The sequence below is a fragment of the Lasiodiplodia theobromae genome (genome assembly GCF_012971845.1).
Source record: "Lasiodiplodia theobromae strain AM2As chromosome Unknown scaffold_16, whole genome shotgun sequence".
In the NCBI taxonomy this organism is placed as follows: Eukaryota; Fungi; Ascomycota; class Dothideomycetes; order Botryosphaeriales; family Botryosphaeriaceae; genus Lasiodiplodia; species Lasiodiplodia theobromae.
The window spans coordinates 709,052-726,394 of record NW_023336366.1 but is presented as its reverse complement, the minus strand read 5'-3'; the positions used below and the strand labels follow the sequence as shown (position 1 = coordinate 726,394).

Below are 17,343 nucleotides of genomic sequence, written 5' to 3'. Positions count from 1 at the left end.
CACGCGGGACAGGAACGCTGCGGGAGGAGCCCGATTCGTACCTGCGGCAGCCGTGTAACGACAGGCGGCGCAAAGGCCAGAAGTCGAGGCCTGGCCTGCGGCCACGCGAGCAGTGACTTCATCCAACGCGGCATTCCGGAGGCGAGCCCGGCGCTGGGTGATTGCAAAAATGAGTTGACTCTGATTACTGTGGCGATGCAGACAAAAGGATTGTGCGGTTACGCAATCGGGCAGGGTGTCTCTGGTGGTGGAATGCCTTGCATGACACGCAGCTATCGATTGTGCTAGCGCCAGGTACCCGAGCAGCCACCCGAATTAAGATGCTGACTGCGGACTGCCGACAGAGTCAGCGCGTCAGGGACAGGCCGTCAAGGGGCCACCTCGGGTCCCCAGACTGGGGCGTGCGCGCTGCGGATCGCCACAGGGAACGAGGCGCCGTCTGCAGGTCAACGTCCCAATTCCTCCACCGCCCCTCTCTGCCAAAGTAGCGCACCAATCCTCACCTGCCCGAACGAGATGGCCGTCGCACAAGAGCCCGCCCGGAGCGCCGGGTGGCATCGAGGCGCTCATAAGGCCGGCCAGCCCGAGGTGGAGCGCCGGGGCGAACAGCGGCTTCTTGACGATTTTCCTGGTGCATCGACACGAGCGGATCCCCTATCGCCAAGCGCAGCAATTTCCACAGCACGCGCAACCGGCGGAGTCTTGGCCCGAAGGCTATGAGCCTGGGCGATCTTGGAGTCGCCTCCTGAGCGCGCGGCGAGCTGCGGATGCGCGCGCTGAGCTGCTGCGATCGCCTCTGGAAAGGCCTGCTGGTGAGCAATTCTCGGAGCGGCGGCGGAGGGCTGGCCTGGCTGGAGAAGGGCGTCTGCGGGCGTGGATGCGGCGCAGATGCGGAGAGGGCGCGAGATTAGTATTGGTCGGCGACGAGCCAATTAAAGTCTGGGCGCACTCCTGCCAGGCACGAAGGCGTTCTGTTTTGGGGAATGCTACAGCTAACATCCCGGCCGCCCGCTCAGACGCCCCCCGGGTCCTGTCCCCAAAAACTCCACGCTGCCGCTCCCTTCACGCTTTTTGCTGGCCCTCTCCCTCTCCGGATGCTGTAAAGAGCTCGCGCAACTTCGCACTCTTTCCCCGTCACTCTCTCTTCCAGCCGCCTTCCGACCTGGGCCACGCGCTCAACCCACGTTCGTTTTCACCACCACAATAGTAATAAACTCCCGTACGTTTATCCCGCCTGCCTCCGAATCACCAAAAACCCGCGCCTGACCTGACCTGATCTCACCGTCGCCCAGTCCCCAACTCCTTTTCTTCGTTCCACAGCCAAAGATTCACCTGAATCATCGCTGCGCCACTCCCTGCTCGCCAAAGACAAGCACCTACCAACACCGTCGCGCAAGCATTCTCCCCGTGAGCCAATTCCTCGCCATATTTTTAAAGCTAATCTGACTTTGCGACTGCCAGGCACTGTGACTTCTGTCTCTTGCGCAGTGCTATAAACCGCCATTGCTGCCTTAGCATCTCTGCATCCACCAAATCTCACCATGCGCAACGTCGCTCTTGCTGCTCTGCCCCTGTTGGCCTCCTCCGCCTCGGCTCTGGCCGTCGGATCCGGCAACCACCGCGGCCATTCTCACTTCCACCAGAAGAGGCAGGAAGCCGATGTCGACATCCAGATGGAAGTCGTCACCGTCTGCGAGCTGAACGGTTCCATCATTCCCCAGGAGGAGTGCGACGCGGGTATCGCTGCCGGCCGCCTGATCTGGGCCGACGGTGAGCTTTCCATTGCTGCCGCCTCCTACGCGCCCCCGACCAGCTCCTCGGCGCCCCCGTCTTCGTCGTCCACCTCGGCTGCCTACACGCCGCCCCCCTCCTCTTCTACTACTACCCCCACTCCCACCCCTACTCCTACGCCGTCCAGCACCTCCACTTCTGAGGAGAGCAAGCCCACCAAGAGCTCTTCTTCCTCCTCTTACGGCAAGGGCATCGACGTCCCGTTCCCTGACGACATCCCCTGCTCGGAGTTCCCCAGCGACTATGGTGCCGTTCCGGTTTCTTGGATGGGTCTTGGTGGTTGGATTGGTATCCAGACGGCCAACATTGTCACCGCTAGCAGCCTTGACGACATCATGACCACTGTTGCCGACATGTGCTTCGGCGAGGACTGCTGTACTGAGGGCGCCTACTGCTCTTACGCCTGCCCTGCCGGTTACCAGAAGGCCCAGTGGCCCGTTGCTCAAGGTGCTACCGGCCAGTCCGTCGGTGGTCTTCTCTGCTCCGACGGAAAGCTTACCCTCACCAACCCCAACTTCGACACGCTCTGCATCAAGGGTTCCGAGAAGGTTACCGTCCAGGTCAAGAGCGAGCTCAGCGAGCAGGCTGCCATTTGCCGTACCGACTACCCTGGTAAGTTTGATTTGTAATTATGCATGCATTTAAGGTCTGACAATTCTACAGGTACCGAGGCCATGGTCATCCCCATCGACGTTCAGCCCGGTAATGAGCACCCGCTCACCTGCCCTGAGCAGGACAGCTACTACCAGTGGCAGGGCAAGGCCACTTCCGCCCAGTACTACCTCAACCCTCTTGGTGTCGGTGTCGAGGAAGGCTGCACCTGGTCCAACGGTGACAAGCCCATCGGCAACTGGGCTCCCATCAACCTTGGTGTCGGCTACTCGGCCGGCGCTGCTTGGCTCTCGATCTTCCAGAACAAGCCCACGACTCTCGAGAAGCTTGACTTCAACGTTGAGATCCAGGGAGACAACATGTCGGGCACTTGCAAGTACATCGTCGGCAAGGGCTTCTGCTCTGGCAAGACGTACGATAGCTGCAACAACGACGGTTGCACTGTAAGTTCCCACCAGCCCCTCACGGCGTGGAGGCGGAAATTAACGAAAGCAACAGGTCTCCGTCTCTTCCGGAACTGCCACCTACATCCTCAGCGACGCATAAAAATGTTAGCCATCCGACGGCGCCCGGCATTTATGCTTTATACCCCGGCGCCCGGCTTGCTTTCCAACATTCTTGTGGCTTACTTTTTATCTTGGTCCAGCTTTGTACAGTATATACGGAAGCGTTGCGCAGCGAATCATTTAGTGTGTTTTTCCCCTCCTCCCACATGAGCGAGTCTGAAATGTTCCCCTCTGGAGAATCTTCTTTCGGTGTTGTTGTGAAAAAAGCCCGCTGTCGATGTGGCGATTTCGGATTATTTTCATTGCACGTTTTGATCCGAAGACATATTCTCTGGTTGTTACGTCAAGACCCTTTACACTTTTCTTCTATTCAGTTGCAAGCATGAGAAGGAATGGTCAAGTTGGGGGAACGTCATGCTTGTACGGCCGAGCAAGGCAGAAGGGTCGTATCTTCTGTCTCGTTATTTCTTGTAGCTACTTAATTTAACTACCCGCTGCTGCTAGCAGGAGAATCAAACACAATGACCAACATCTCCTCCATTTCTGAATCGCGTGCAGACTGCAGCCGGAGGTTTCGAGTAAAGTGCTAATTATTTCCCTCAATGCTTTCAGATTGTGATTGTCACAATGGCATGGTTCCACGTCGACTATAGCTAACTATTTCAGGCAATTTGATGGTGTATGCTACCGACAATGTCATTGATTGCCACGCTTCCCAGTTAGCGTAGCGTCTAGATTTCAACAACCAGATTCCAGCTTCCGCGCTCTTCCGCACGGATATTTCCACAAATCTTCATTATTCTAAAACCTTTTGTTCGTTTCCTGATACGTCTGCATACTCGTATTCTCGAGCCAAATCCTAACCTTAAATTTTTCCTTTCTCGCTCCACGTCGGTCTCACTCACGTGCCGTGAGCCCCAGAAGAAAAATTCACCGGCGTTTTGCCGCCACTAGGTACGAAGGCCGAACAAATCCAACACAATTTTGACGACAGCCTAAACCCGAGCTGCTCGGGATACCCACTGGACTCGGGAACAGAACTTCGGAAATGTCGTCGGATAACGAGGAAGAAGGCGCAGGCCTGGATCTTTTCCAAGAACCCGAGGGCTATTTCCAGCCGGAGAAGCCACCAACTTACGCCACCCACAAGTTGGAGTCGGGCGAGGAACTGAAGGTCCGGTTGGTGGGCTTCAATCCGCTGTGGGTGAGTGTGGTCTTTCTTTTGGCTTCAAGCCATTCATTTCTGTCCTACATGGGTCTTGTCATCCCAGCCATTAACCAGCCGTTTTTTTTTTTTTTTTTCCTTTGTCAGTATCTTCAGGGCGCTGCATTCCATGGCCAGCTCCATGCCATGATTTCTTTCTTTCCATTTCGAGAACCCTTCCGTTTCTTTGCCCGAATCAGCTCCCTTTTTTCCCTTCCATCTCCTCTATTCGCAGTACATGCACTACAGAGACACTCGCACCAAATTCCCCTCCACCAAGAAAAAAAAAAGAAAGAGACCAAGCCACACCCATACCAACACACCACAAAAATCTAGGGCCACCACATCTGGAACGCCGCCCGCATCATCTCCAACTTCCTCGTGACGCTCCCTCCCGCGCACGCCATCCGCTCGCGCACCGTCCTCGAGCTGGGCGCCGGAGCCGGCCTGCCCAGCCTCGTCTGCGCGCTGCCGCGCTGCGGCGCCGCGCGCGCCGTCTGCACCGACTACCCGGACGCCGACCTCGTCGACAACCTGCGCTACAACGCCGCGCACGCCAACCCCGCCATTTCTGCCTCAGATGTGCTGCGCGTCGAGGGCTACCTGTGGGGCGCGGACCCGGCGCCGCTGCTGGCGCACCTGCCCGAGGGGGAGAGGGAGAAAGGGTTCGACGTGTTGATCTTGGCGGACTTGCTGTTTAATCATAGTGAGCATGGGAAGCTGGTGCAGAGCGTGAAGAGGACGATGAAGAGGGACAAGAGCGCGGTGGCGTATGTGTTTTTCACGCCGTATAGGCCGTGGTTGCTGGAGAAGGATTTGGCGTTTTTCGACCTCGCGGCGAGCGAGGGGTTGAGGGTGCGGAAGCTGGGCGAGGATGTGATGGAGAAGGTCATGTTTGAGGAGGATCCTGGGGTAAGTGGACTCTTCTTCTCTGGGACTGAAAACGCTCTGGTCTTTGGGGATGTTTTGGTGGGGATGGACACGTGCTGACCATGCGGACAGGATGAGCTGCTCAGGCGGACGGTGTTCAGCTACGAGCTCCGCTGGGCTGACCTCGTGAGCGAAGAGGACGGGCTGGGAGAGCGGCAACAGTGAAACCACAAGTTCCGCCACAGCGCGAGATTCCCGCCGGATGTCGGCGCGTTGGGGGGGCTTCTGGAAGAGGATTGAGAGACATACCCAGCCACACGATATGAACACAATTCCTCGGTGCACGTGGCGGTCGCGGCATGGTGGCTTGCGGCGTGGCCGGGAAGTAAGACAATGCATTGAGACATGGGCTGGCTCGAGCTGAGGCTGGGTGGAAATACCGGGAACGCCGTAGCACCTGAGACATTGATGCGCGTCTCCAATAATTCAGCCGCATTATGTGGCAATTGGTGGTGAGAGGGGTTACGTAGAGCATCGGCTGGGCGAGACATTGCTTGGCTGGAAATGTGCAGATAGAATTTCTTCCCTAAGACCCGTGTTGCCTAACGAGCGTTGTATTTTCCTCCTTGTTCTCATTCTGCGATGGTCTCCAGGCTGTTGCTTTGCCCGCGGTGTCTCGGATCAGGGCCCTTCAGGTTCGTCTTCCTCCTCCTCCGCCTCCAAACGGTAATTGGCGATCTCCGGTTCGAGCTCATGAAGGTAAAATATAACCTGGCCCCATTTTTCATTGAGGCGTGCCGGCTCTACGAGCTCGCACATGCGCCTGTACGCGACTTCGGCGTTGTGGAAGTGGCGGTCAACGTCCTGCCAGTGAGGCTCGGTCCAGGCGAGATCGATGCTCGCGCGAGCTCGAATGAGAAGCGGCAGATCGTCATAGTCTAGTAGCACGCGGCATATTTCCATGCCGTTTTCCAGCTCGCCGGCCCAAATCGACGCACAGGCCAAGTTGTAGAAGGAGATGTAGGTGTCCATGACGGCGTCTAACTCGGACCCGATTGATTCGTCGTCCAAGTCAAGGCGGTCGAGGAAAAGCGTACTCATGTCGTACGGTTGAGTCATGTTTGCTAAGATGAAGATGAATTGACGGGTCCGTTGTCGTCTAAGATTCAAATGTATTGATGGGTTGGATTGTCGTCTAAGATTCAGATGTAATGATGGGTTGGGTTGTTGTCTAAGATTCAGATGGCTTGGTGGGTTGGGTTGTCTTCTCGGAGGTGGCGTTGGCGAGCAGTGGGTGGTAACCAAGGGCTCTTTCTGTTTGTATATTCACCAAGTCCACCTCCCTTTCATAGACCCGGCCAAGAATACCAGTAACGCGTGGGGAATTGACATAGACGCCTTCCCTGCGTAAGCTGTGACTTGGCCGCCGCACGCGAGGGTGGGGTACGGTCGGGTTGGGTGTAACGGGAAAAAACAGGCGGTCCTCGAAGAGCCTGTTTCTGTGCCGACAGGCATAGTTTTTTGCCTCCATCAAGGTGATTCTTTCTCAGCATATACTACTACTACTCGCCAGCCTCTGCCTTATTTTTTTTCTTCTTTGTTTTGGCGGTGCAGAGCGAGCAGCGCTTAGGTGAGTTTCAAAGGAGCGTCACGATACGCGTCGGTGCCAAATGCGGTAATGACAAAGGTGAAAGTGCGAAAGATGAGTGGCGAGAGATGCTCGAGGAGGTAAGGTCTCTGATGGAGGAGCCTAAATACCAGTAATCAGCAGGAAGGATCATCGCCTTGGTGCAGGAAGGCAGATGAGCCCGGGCAGGACTGCGGGAAAGAATTATGTAGGTCCAGCCGATTAGGCAAGCGCTGCGTTCGGGGCCTTCACACCACCCAACAAATTCTATCACTCGCAAATTCCAGACTTTTATGACATTGCTTGTTGGTCTATAGAAGTTTCCAAATGTGAAATAAGATGATACGAGGTAAAGTGCCGGACTTGAGGTGAAGTGAGGCGAAGGTCCGCCGGCGACGACAACGTATCTCTTCACCCAGGCCGACGCGTAACTAGCAGCAGCCGATTGCCCTCAGTTCATCCAAAATTTGCGCCAAGCCTCGCACCTGCCGCACCTGCTACTTCGAGTGATCTGACGTCACGCGTCGCGTGTCTATATATTTTCGCCCGCTCCTCGACCTTCTCTCCTCCTCAACACCGCGCGCGCCTGCTATCTGACACACTCTCACAACCGCACGCCCTCGCTCTTCCCATCTCCGTCATCATGTCGCGCTGCCGCAGCGGCTCCCCGTCCCTTCCCTCTCTCTCCACCTACACCACCCCCTCCGACTCCCACCATGGAGCCAGGGAAGAAAGCGCCGAGTTGGAAGAGGGTGGACTCCTTCCTTCTCATGCTCAACAAGGCTCTACTCATGAGTCACCACAAGCCGTGGTGCCTACGGGCACCCAGGATACGGCAAGCTCTCCGTCTACGGGCACCCATATCTCCATTGAGAACGGTGACTCCCAAGAGGAGTGGTGGTCCGGTTTGGACAATGCCGCCATCAAAAAGCGATGGTTAGAGCTGGGTATGCCAAAGTGCAGAGTCTGCGGGAAGCAGCACCAGCCGCCTCACTCTGAGGAACTCCTCGAGAAGGCACGCGTGGGTCATGAGGCCAGGACGGCCAAGAACCTCGCGGCCAGGCAGCAGAAAGAGCAGCGAAAGCAGAACCAGCCCGTCTGTGACAGGTGTGGTAAGCAACATGCGCCACCCTGCCATGCTGTGCACTGCACGCAGTGCGGACAGATGCACTTGGCCTTTAGGCCTTGCCCAAGTTCGGCTGCGCCTGCGCCTGTACCTTCACCTGCGCCCTCTTCAATGTTATCTGATGATAGTATCGAGACATTGCTCAAGGCCGTGTCCGGTGTCTCTCGTGAGGCCGCTCGCGCCATCACGCGCCGTTGGTTGGACCTGAACTTGGCCAACACGAGCGACGTGCCTGCGCCAGCGCCACCGCCAGTTCCGCTGTCCCCCGGAGAGCTTAGCATCGATGGGTTCGCTAGGGCAATGATATTTGCCCCAAACAATGACATCGCTCGCGCGGTTGCGCGCCGTTGGTCAGAGCTGAACTCGGCCAACGCGAACGACGGAGCGCTTGTGCCTGCTCCTGCGCCTGCGCCTACATCTGCGTCTGCGCGTGCTCTCCCCAGCCCGGATAGCATCAGAGCGATGCTCGCGGCGGTACAAGCTGCCAGCGGTGATCAGGCTTTAGCTACGGCTATCGCCCGGCAATGGGCAAGGGACCTCCCGTCACAGCCCGTGGCCAGCAACAACCCTCCGACCCGCGGACATGGTGGAAACCGTGGTGGTCGTTCTGAGAGGAGCAGCCGCGGCGGTAGTGGCAGCAGAGGCCGTGGTGGTCGCAGCGACATGTCTATGAGGGACCGCTCAAGGTCTCCTCAAGCCGACAACGCGGACCGCTCGCGCAGAGAGCGCTCGCCCGCCTCCCGCCGCAACAGAGGTGGCAGGGTACATGGCAGAGGACACGGTCACGGTCGTGGTAATGGTAGGGGTGGCTCTGGCTCTGGCGCCGCCAACACTGGAAATTGAATCCGGGTTGGCAGGATGATCGCTGGCCTTTAAAGAGCAGAAGAAACTGGTAAAGTGCAGAGAAGAACCAGAAAACTGGAAAAGCACAAAAAAACCAGAAAACCCACAATCTCAAAAAAAAACTAAAAAACCACAAACCACATTACCGAACAAAAAAAAAACAGAAAACTTAAAACCCAAAAAAAAACTTTTTTTTCGTTGATAACTCCGCTTCAAGCGGGCTATCGAGGAAGAAATAATCAGAATCACGAACCATCCTGATGGTTTGTCTTCTTAGCCAAACGTCTTGATCGGACAGTGGTGATGCTTGGCATGAAGTTGAGTTGAATTCCATCTTCTTAGGCTTAGCGCATACCTGCAGGAATATCTTCAGCTCTGCGGCGTTTGCTCGTCACTATGACCACCGTGCCACCTCACACGAAGGGATATTCACCGATCTTGATCAGTGGTGTGAAATAATGAGGGAACGAACTACAAAGTAGGTGCTTGGACTAAAACTACAGTGAGAACTCCGACCCCTCTCGCAGCCGATGGCTAGCGCGAAGAATGGCAGGGCTTTAGAATATAGCGTAACTATGCCCCAGCTCTGCCATAGAAAATAAACATATGTGGGTAGCTGAAGCTATCGTCCGGACGAGAATGTCGAATTTTTAATTCTACATACACGTCCAGACGATAGCTTCAGCTACCCATGAAATGAGCAAAAAACAAATTCACGCTAGCCATCGGCTGCAAGAGGGGACTCTAAGTCGCTAGAAAAAAAACATCCTCTGGATATAAATGTCAAATTTAAAATACCACAAATACGTCCGGACATCAGCTTCATCTACCCACGTAAGTAGCTTAAAATATCTGCACTGTTAGCGTTAATGCCTGTTCTGAAGTTCGGCCTTTCCCGGCGCACCTATTGAACCAATTCATTCCGATGACGACCAACCAGACCGCTCAAGATCGTCAGTGACCCCCTAACGAGCAAATTGATATTGTGACAATACGCTGCATTAACACAGCTTGAATTGACTAAGGTCGAGCTTGATAAGTTCTCAAAAAGCAGTGATAAAGCCAACATGCAATAGGAGCTTTGTTTTTGGCGTTTATTCCAAGCTCGTAAGGATCAAGGATCGATCTACCAACCAAAATCGACATCCTAGATAGGGGACAGCATCGGAACCATTGTCAGAGCCAGAGCCACATTGATAGTTGCCGCGGCAATTTCCAGGTCGTGATCTCAACCACGGCTACGATCATAGGGCCCTCAATCTGAAGGAAAAGACTACGTCGAAATGACTAGCTTCGTATTGTCAGCTGATGTGATCCCTGGCTCGTATTTCCTCGGCGGATGCTTCTCAGTCTTACTGGCTTCGTATTATCAGCTGATATGACCTCGGGCCAAGATCCTACATTCTGATGAGGAAAACTAGTCATTGGTGACAATTCCTCTGTCCAAGCCGAGCGGACTGATAGAACACGAGGTGGTGTGCTGTCATCCTGTGGGTTAGGCTGCCTGAACTGCGTGTATGCTGGGCTTACCTCATCCTCGTCCTTTTCTTCGGTTCTACAAGGGGAATCAGGTGGTAGTAGGGAGAGAGAGAAAGAGAGAGAAGGGAAGTCGCTGCGTGGTATACGACATGATGGCGAGAATTGCAGGGTTGCGGGCGCACGGAGTGCTGTTGAAAACCTGAGGTAGATGGAGCCGGAGGAAAATTTATAGTAATCGTGAGACGCGGCGTCGCATGTGTGACACCAGACGTCGTGAGCTGGATTTCTGAGCGAAGCAGACATGCGGCTTTTCAATGGTCGTGAATGTAAGGGAAAGACCTCTGCATATTACCACCGCATCTGCCGCCTCACGGTCTCATCACTTCATATTTGCATCCCAACAAATGTTAGAATTCACGAACAGCCAAACATATATTATCAGATACTTCAATATCTTTGCTCTATGATTTGTATATACTTGAAATTCGAGGCAAACGCATTCAATTTGACCTTCCGCTAGCTTTATCTTACCCACTGTGCCACAGCGTCACACACCAACGTTTCGACACACAGTTCCCTAGCGTGGTTACTATGCACGCTAGTACACGGAAATGGAGGTGCAATTTCACGGTTCATTACAGCAGCAGAATGTTGTCATGAATGCCGGAAGCCCAGCAGACGGCAATGCCATCAAATTACGAATGCCACCGAAACATTTTTCCACGACTGACCAAAACAAATCCCCCAGACAGAAAACGCACAAGAAATTACACTCATAAGCTGCTCCTCCGAGCAAGCGTTTACTACTATCGATTTGATATCATGGCAACAGACGCTGTTGTAACGACCGACTTCAACAACAAAAACACCACACCACACCACCTCCCAATGACCCAATTTGCAAAAGCAAACGCACAACTCTCAAACTCCATCTTCCATCTCTACCTCGCTCCGACTCTTAGGGTAGTGAAAAGAGGACGGGGTTCCCTAAATCCCACAAATTCGAGGGGGGGTAACTTGTGGCACAGAATACAGAAGCTAACAAATGAGAACAAAAGACAGCAAATAGCGCATGCGCGCGCAGAAAAGCAACAAAAAAGGGGGACGCTCGCTAGCTTTTCCTTCGCTTCCCATAGAAAGGAAAAAAAAAAATTTCGATGAAAAAAACGACATGATAGCTGAAGGAGAAAAGACTGTCTTCATCATGATCCTCTTCCTCAATCTTTCACCATCCCATTCCCTCCCTCCCTCCCAACACAGGCCGTCCATACGTAAAGACACATCTCATAAGACCCACAACCCCCAGATCCCGACCAGCAATCCAGTCATCAAGGCCCCAGGCATGCGCAAGAAATCGCTCAGACCCTCGAGACCTCGGGACAATGGAAAAAATGCCTCACCGTACGACAAACCGAACCAAATCCCCCCCACCAACCATTCCACTCGCCCGGTTTCTACCCTGAACTATTTATTCCTCGATCGCGCACTCGTCTCCCGTCTTGTCAGTCCCGCTCTTCTTCCTCAGCCGCTCCGGCACGTCCATCCCGGCATTGACCTGCGCCGCAATCTGCGTCTCCTTCCATTGCTCAAACTCGTCGGGCCGCTCACGCGCCAGCTCGCGCAGCTCCTGCGCGTTCGCCCCGATCTTGCGCACCGTCTCCTCCCAGCCGTCGTGCACAACCATGTCGCGGAGTTCGCCGCCGCTGAGCTGCGACAGCTGGTCGCGCAACATCCGCAGGTGCTCCGGCTCGCGCTCCTCCTCCGTCGCACCGTCGTCGTCGTCGTCGTCGTCGCGCGTAGTGCCGTGCAGCCGGTCCCCGGCCGGCCGCAGGATCTCCCGCCGCACCGACTGGCCGAGCCTGTGGATGCGGCCCTCTTCGAGGGTCTGGGCACGGCTGGCCAGCGACACGTCCGAGTTGTGGCGCGAGCGCAGGCCCAGCGGCGGCAGGTCCTGCTCGTCTTCGGAGCCGCTGTCGGCCAAGGCGGTGAAGCCGGTGTGGTGCGCGGTGTAGTCGTTCTTGGACGGCGTTGATGACGTGGCGGTGTTGTTGTCGTTGTTGTTGGACGTCGAGCGGTCGGAGGAAAGGGAGCCGATCGAGTTGGCCAGCGCGGCCGAGATCTCGGACGCGGTGGGTGGGCGGTGGTGGTGGACACGGCACTCCGGGTACTCGTCCTCGAAGCGCTGGATGATGCCCTGCAGCGTGTTGTCCAGGAACATCAGCCGCTTGTAGGCCATCTCGTCGCCGGCGCGCGCCTCTCTGGCCAGCGCGGGCTGAAGGCGTGCTCTGATCTTGCGTGCGCTGGCCAGCAGATCCTTTGACATACTCTTGGCCTTCGCCGAGCGCTGTTCGCGGTTACCAAGCCTGCTCGAGCTGCGTGGAGTCGCGGCTCCGCTGCCGGGACGACTGCCGGGCATGCTCTTCCGCCTGAGGTTGTCGGACGCCTTCTCAAGCAGACAGTAGTTAAGCGCCTTGACCAACCCGGTGCCTCCTACAATGTAGTCCTCATCGGGCGCGGCAGAGTCCTCGTCACTATCGTCAGAGTCTTCTCCGTGTCCAACCAGGTGAAGGAGCACTTCGGGAATTTCAACATTCTCGGCACCGCTAGCCGTGGCACCGGGAGCACCAGGAGCGCTCTCGGCCAGAGCAGCAGTCTCGTGCGCTGTAGCACGCTCCATGTTCCGAAGACAGTAAGCGACCACTTGCTTGGCAAGAGCCTTGACGACTTCGCTTGACTCCGGACTAGGCACATCAACGTCGACGCATATTATCGACTCCGAGACCCTGACGGCGACCATCAGAGATGCGTAGAGTGCGCAGGCTTCTTCCTGGGATGCTTCGTCCGATGCAGATGCCAGCGAGGTAATCTCTGGGTTTTCCAACATGGTAAGATGGGCCAGCTGAGGACACTCCGGAAGCACTTCCGCCAATCCAATAGCTTGAGCAGCGGTGATCGATACATCCTCCAAGTGAATTCTCTTCAGGTAGTGAAGCTGAGGAAGGTACTTTCGCAGGATGGCCAATGCGCTGGGGTCCATCGCGAACAGATCGCGGTTGTGCGACAGGTCAATGAACCGGAAGTTGTGCAGCTGCACCAGTTTCGGCAATAGTAACCTTACCGAATCTGGACACAGGTTGCAGTCTGCGAGACTCAGTGCCCACAGGGGACATCTGTCGTGCAGACCTTCGCAAAGCTGCTGCATTCGGTCGCGCAAGTCATTTCCGCCCAAATCTAAGCCGTGGCATACGCCAGAGCGGAGATATCGTACGACGTGCTCTATACCCTCTGCATCGATGGAGTTGTTGGAAAGCCCTAGCCTTTGGATGCCGCTGACGATGACACCATCAATGATTTTGCGGATGTTCTGAGCATTCAATCCGCATTCCGTCATCAGTAACTCCTCCAGATGAGCGCCACCGAGCCGTTCCGACACAGATTTATTCAAGATTTCCGCAATGTCGTCGACCGGCACTTTGATCTGCTTCTTCTGTTCCGATGGATGGATCTTCGGGGGTACGCGCGGTTGCGGGAACGGGATGTGAGAGACGTCCAATGCTTTGAGTGACCGGCACATGTAGATGAACAGACTGATGTGTTTCCATCCTTCTCGTGTGATCCTTGGGTTATTCTTGAGGCTGAGTTTCTCCACGACGCCCGTCCTTTCCTGGAAGCTCTTGGTTGAGTCTGTTTTCGTAGAGACGGATGAGCGTTTGTTATAGTCCGGAGGTTTGGCGGCTAGCAGCCCCGCAAGAATGACGCGCAATCCTTCATCCGTGAGTTCCGAGTCTTCCAAGAGCAGCTTCTTGACCGGAACCACAGCAAGCCAGTCACCAAGTGTATTCATATCCGCCAGTGTCAACCTTGAGCCCGTAAGATTCAGGCAAGAGACAACACCGGGAGTCTCGATGGGACCTCTTGCTGCCTCCTGAAGTTGCTCGCTGATCCGCTTCAGAATCGGCGTTTCTCTCAATTGGCAGCATCTGCGGTATATTCTCAGCGGGTCCGTCGTCGGGCGATCTTGAGGCTTTGACGGCTTGGTATCCGCTGATTGTGGCGTCGAGCTTCCCCCGTCGTCATCTCGCGTCAGCTCCATTGGAACGGACCCATTCTCTTCCGCCTTTCGTCTTTTCTTCTCCTTCCGCTCCTTCCGCTCCGCTTCCGACCTCTTCTTCTTTTCCTTCTTTTTATTGCTGGACTCCCCCTTCTTGTCCTCGCCTTCAATTACCGTACCTTCCGGGTTTGGCGCTTCGTCATTTCCCACCTCTTCGTTGCTGACCTGAACCACGCCATCCTTCTCTTTCTGGCATGCAACAGCGTCTGGATGTTTCAACGCCTCGCCTTCGCCCCGCTCCTTCAGCTTCTTATCTTTCGTCATGGTCCGCTTCTTCCGTTCTGGAGAGTCGCCGTCTTCTTTGTACCGCGGTGCGCCAGCGATTTCCACATCGACGCAAAAGGCAACCCTCCGCAGCTTCGAGCTGTCCAATTCCGGCACGAGACATCTTTCGCGATTGTGATCGATATTCATGACCCGTCGAGGACACATGCCTCCGTTGCCAGTAACCTTGCTCGGCGGCGGCGCCTGCGATCCCGAAGAGAGGCGTCTCAAGGCATTCGACAGGAATGACACCCGTGACGTCTCGGGCGGCTGTGGTACGTAGGGTTCCATATCCTCGCCGTGCTGATGCTGTTGCTGGCCATTGGTGGGTGGGGTGGGGGTGCCGAGACCGGGCGAGTACGGGTTGATAAGCGGTAGGCCGCTACCACCGCCACCACCACCGCCGTTGACCTGCGGCTTGCCATTCGGCGCATTGCTGCCGTTCGTGGCATTGGCGTGGTTCACGGCCTGCTGCGATGAGGAAAACTTGGAAGCTATGCTCGTAACCCACGAGCCCCTCCTCGATTGAGACCGCGAGTCGGGCGGGGTCGTGCCGGACTTATCGGAGGCGCTGCGGCCCAGCAGAGACGGACGCTTCTGTATCGGCTTCGGTTGGCTCGTGGCATTGTTCGCCTCTGGCTGCGCGGCGGCCGCTGGCTTCTCCTCTACTTGCTCCTTCACGTCGTGGACGCCATTGGAGGGCTCTTCCGGCTTCGGGGATTCGGTGGTGTGCGAAGGCGCGGGCGGGGCGGCGGCGGTGGCAGCGGCTTGCGAGCCGTTGGTAGCTGGAGGCGCAGAATCTCGCGCTGCGGCCGGAGCGGTGGGCGGATGCGCGCGTTGTTGGTTATCTTGAGGGTGTCAGCTCCAGCCGATTTCTGACGTGCTCGCTCAACATTTTGCGGCGGCGCTGCTCCGGTCGCGAGGCGCACGCATCGCGAGGCCGAGGAATTCCACTCACCTTTGTTCGAGTGATGTAGCCAGCTGACGTCTACTCCGTGTATCCCCTCCATGTCTTTTCTGGTCCGGCAGTGGTGAATGGAATGTCAGAGTCGGTGTGCTTCACAGGTTCAGCGCCAGGCGCGCCGCTGTGGCGGCTATATCTGGTTCGGGGACGGCGATCGCGGACCTCGAGGCGCACGGCGAAAGGACGAACAGGGCGCGAGGGCGGAGGACAATATCAGAGCGCCGGCGTAAGCAGGCCCACGGCGCGATCGAGTATGTTCCGTGCTATAAGGTGTAGCGCGCCATCGCGTTTCGCGCCAATATCGATCGACTACAGCGGGGGCGGTGATATCGGTTGAGGGAGGGAGGCAGTTGGGCGATTCTATGGGTATTCTGGTTTCTAAGGCGGAGGCAAGACCCAAGGCAATTAAGTGGATGTGCGACGGGATTGGTCGCGGCCCCGAAGGGATACTACGGGTTCGCCGTGCGTCATCGCTCTGCGACCTACTAAGGGTCTTCGCTCACACGGCCCTCAGCTGACAATCTCGGCCGCCCTATTATTGCTGGGATAACTAAACAGGTGCAACGCGCTTCCAGCGGCTTCGCCCACGTCGCAAATCTGCACTCGACAAGATAAAATGCACAGTCCCGCGGTGTGAGGACCGAGGTCCCTTCTGCAGCGCCCGCGTGACATGCAGGCTGCTCTTGGCATCCATTCGTGGGGAGTCTGGCCAGCGCGGCTCGCTCGCCCCTCACTAACGCCACCGAGCACCATGGATCGAGTCAAAATGCATTTCAAAGACGGGTATCTGATCTGTGTGCGGATGCATGATGTCTTGAATTCATGAAACTGCCATCCACACTCCCCTTAGGGACTGCATGCTGCACCGAGCGTAGTACCGACAAATCCCTATCCAGCTATACGCCGAACCCATGAACCCATAGCTTTTGGTGGCCCCGTTTACAAATCCTCCTTGAGCTGAGCAATCTTGGCCTTGACGCGCTCCTCCTTCTCCGCCTTGGTGAGCTTGTTCTGCTTGTACTTGAGCGACTCCTGCTTGTACTCGTCCTTGGACTTCTTGGCCTTGGCCTCAGGGTCGGCCTTGAAGGGATCGGCGCGGATCTGCTTGAAGGCCTCCTCGTAGAGCTCCTCAAGACCGTCGGCCTCGAGGTCCTCGTCGATGTAGCCAGAGAACTGCGACTTGTAGCGCTCCTCATCGTCGTCGGCGAGAGTCTCCATGTACTCAGCGACGTGGCCGCCGTAGATGTACTTGCGGAGGACCTCAGCATCGAGCTCCTTGGACTCGATGTCGAAACCGGGGAAGCGGTTCTCGGAGTGGGGGACGTAGAGACCGCCGTCGGAGGCGCCCTTCATGGCACCGAAGACACGGTTACCGGTCGAGGTGCGGACGAGACCGACATCAAGGAAAACCTTGAAGGGGCGGCGCTCCTCGCCATCATCGCCCTCGGCAGCCTCGGTGAGGGCGTACTCTCCATCGGGCTCCTCGACACCCTTGAAGGTCTCGTCGAGGTTGAGCTTCTTCAGGGCGCGGCGAGCGACGAGAAGGCCGGTGGCGTAGGCGGCAGACCAGTTGGTCAGACCGTGGGTGATGCCATAGCGCTTGAGCTCGTGGGCGTAGGCGGCGACGAGGATCTTGTCGCCGTTGAGCTCAGAGGAAACGATCTGGCAGATGATGTCGCGGTTCGTGAAGCGAACGACCAGGCGGTACTTGGGAGCGTTGTACTTGTTCTTGGCCTGGGCGATGAGCTTCTTGCGAGCGTAGTAGTCGGTCTTGCCGGACCTCCTACGCTTGTACTTCACCTGGTAGCGGCTGCAATGTTCGTCAGCGGGATGCGTTCGCGGGCGGTTTTCGAGACGGGTGACCTACGAGAAGTACGCGTTGTTCTTGACGAGCTTGGTGAAAGGCATCTTGACAGTCGCTCCACTGCAAAAACCCCGAGTCAGCA

The 17,343-nt window shown here is 56.3% G+C and overlaps 6 protein-coding genes across 6 annotated transcripts; 3 read left to right on the top strand and 3 right to left on the bottom strand.

The window, feature by feature from the left end:
• Window positions 1–1,541: 1,541 nt before the first annotated feature.
• Window positions 1,542–2,949, top strand: LTHEOB_5876 (Sun domain protein; the record flags this gene model as incomplete). The annotated part of the gene is made up of 3 exons (XM_035515069.1): window positions 1,542–2,403; window positions 2,455–2,846; window positions 2,902–2,949. 3 exons carry the CDS (start codon window positions 1,542–1,544, stop codon window positions 2,947–2,949), a joined length of 1,302 nt encoding a protein of 433 aa, XP_035373568.1.
• A 1,008-nt stretch (window positions 2,950–3,957) lies between these two features.
• On the top strand, window positions 3,958–5,208 carry LTHEOB_5875 (Nicotinamide N-methyltransferase; the record flags this gene model as incomplete). Its single annotated transcript, XM_035515068.1, has 3 exons — window positions 3,958–4,113; window positions 4,450–5,025; window positions 5,116–5,208. The coding sequence occupies 3 exons, from the start codon at window positions 3,958–3,960 to the stop codon at window positions 5,206–5,208; spliced, it is 825 nt and encodes a 274-aa protein (XP_035373567.1).
• A 456-nt stretch (window positions 5,209–5,664) lies between these two features.
• Window positions 5,665–6,102, bottom strand: LTHEOB_5874 (Phd finger and bah domain protein; the record flags this gene model as incomplete). Its single annotated transcript, XM_035515067.1, has 1 exon — window positions 5,665–6,102. One exon carries the CDS (start codon window positions 6,100–6,102, stop codon window positions 5,665–5,667), a length of 438 nt encoding a protein of 145 aa, XP_035373566.1.
• A 1,151-nt stretch (window positions 6,103–7,253) lies between these two features.
• LTHEOB_5873 (uncharacterized protein) lies at window positions 7,254–8,579 on the top strand (the record flags this gene model as incomplete). The annotated part of the gene is made up of 1 exon (XM_035515066.1): window positions 7,254–8,579. One exon carries the CDS (start codon window positions 7,254–7,256, stop codon window positions 8,577–8,579), a length of 1,326 nt encoding a protein of 441 aa, XP_035373565.1.
• Window positions 8,580–11,526: 2,947 nt separating this feature from the next.
• LTHEOB_5872 (Cell wall biogenesis protein mhp1) lies at window positions 11,527–15,443 on the bottom strand (the record flags this gene model as incomplete). Its single annotated transcript, XM_035515065.1, has 2 exons — window positions 11,527–15,281; window positions 15,392–15,443. 2 exons carry the CDS (start codon window positions 15,441–15,443, stop codon window positions 11,527–11,529), a joined length of 3,807 nt encoding a protein of 1,268 aa, XP_035373564.1.
• Window positions 15,444–16,336: 893 nt separating this feature from the next.
• LTHEOB_5871 (60s ribosomal protein l5) lies at window positions 16,337–17,305 on the bottom strand (the record flags this gene model as incomplete). Its single annotated transcript, XM_035515064.1, has 2 exons — window positions 16,337–17,207; window positions 17,265–17,305. 2 exons carry the CDS (start codon window positions 17,303–17,305, stop codon window positions 16,337–16,339), a joined length of 912 nt encoding a protein of 303 aa, XP_035373563.1.
• Between the last annotated feature and the right edge of the window lie 38 nt (window positions 17,306–17,343).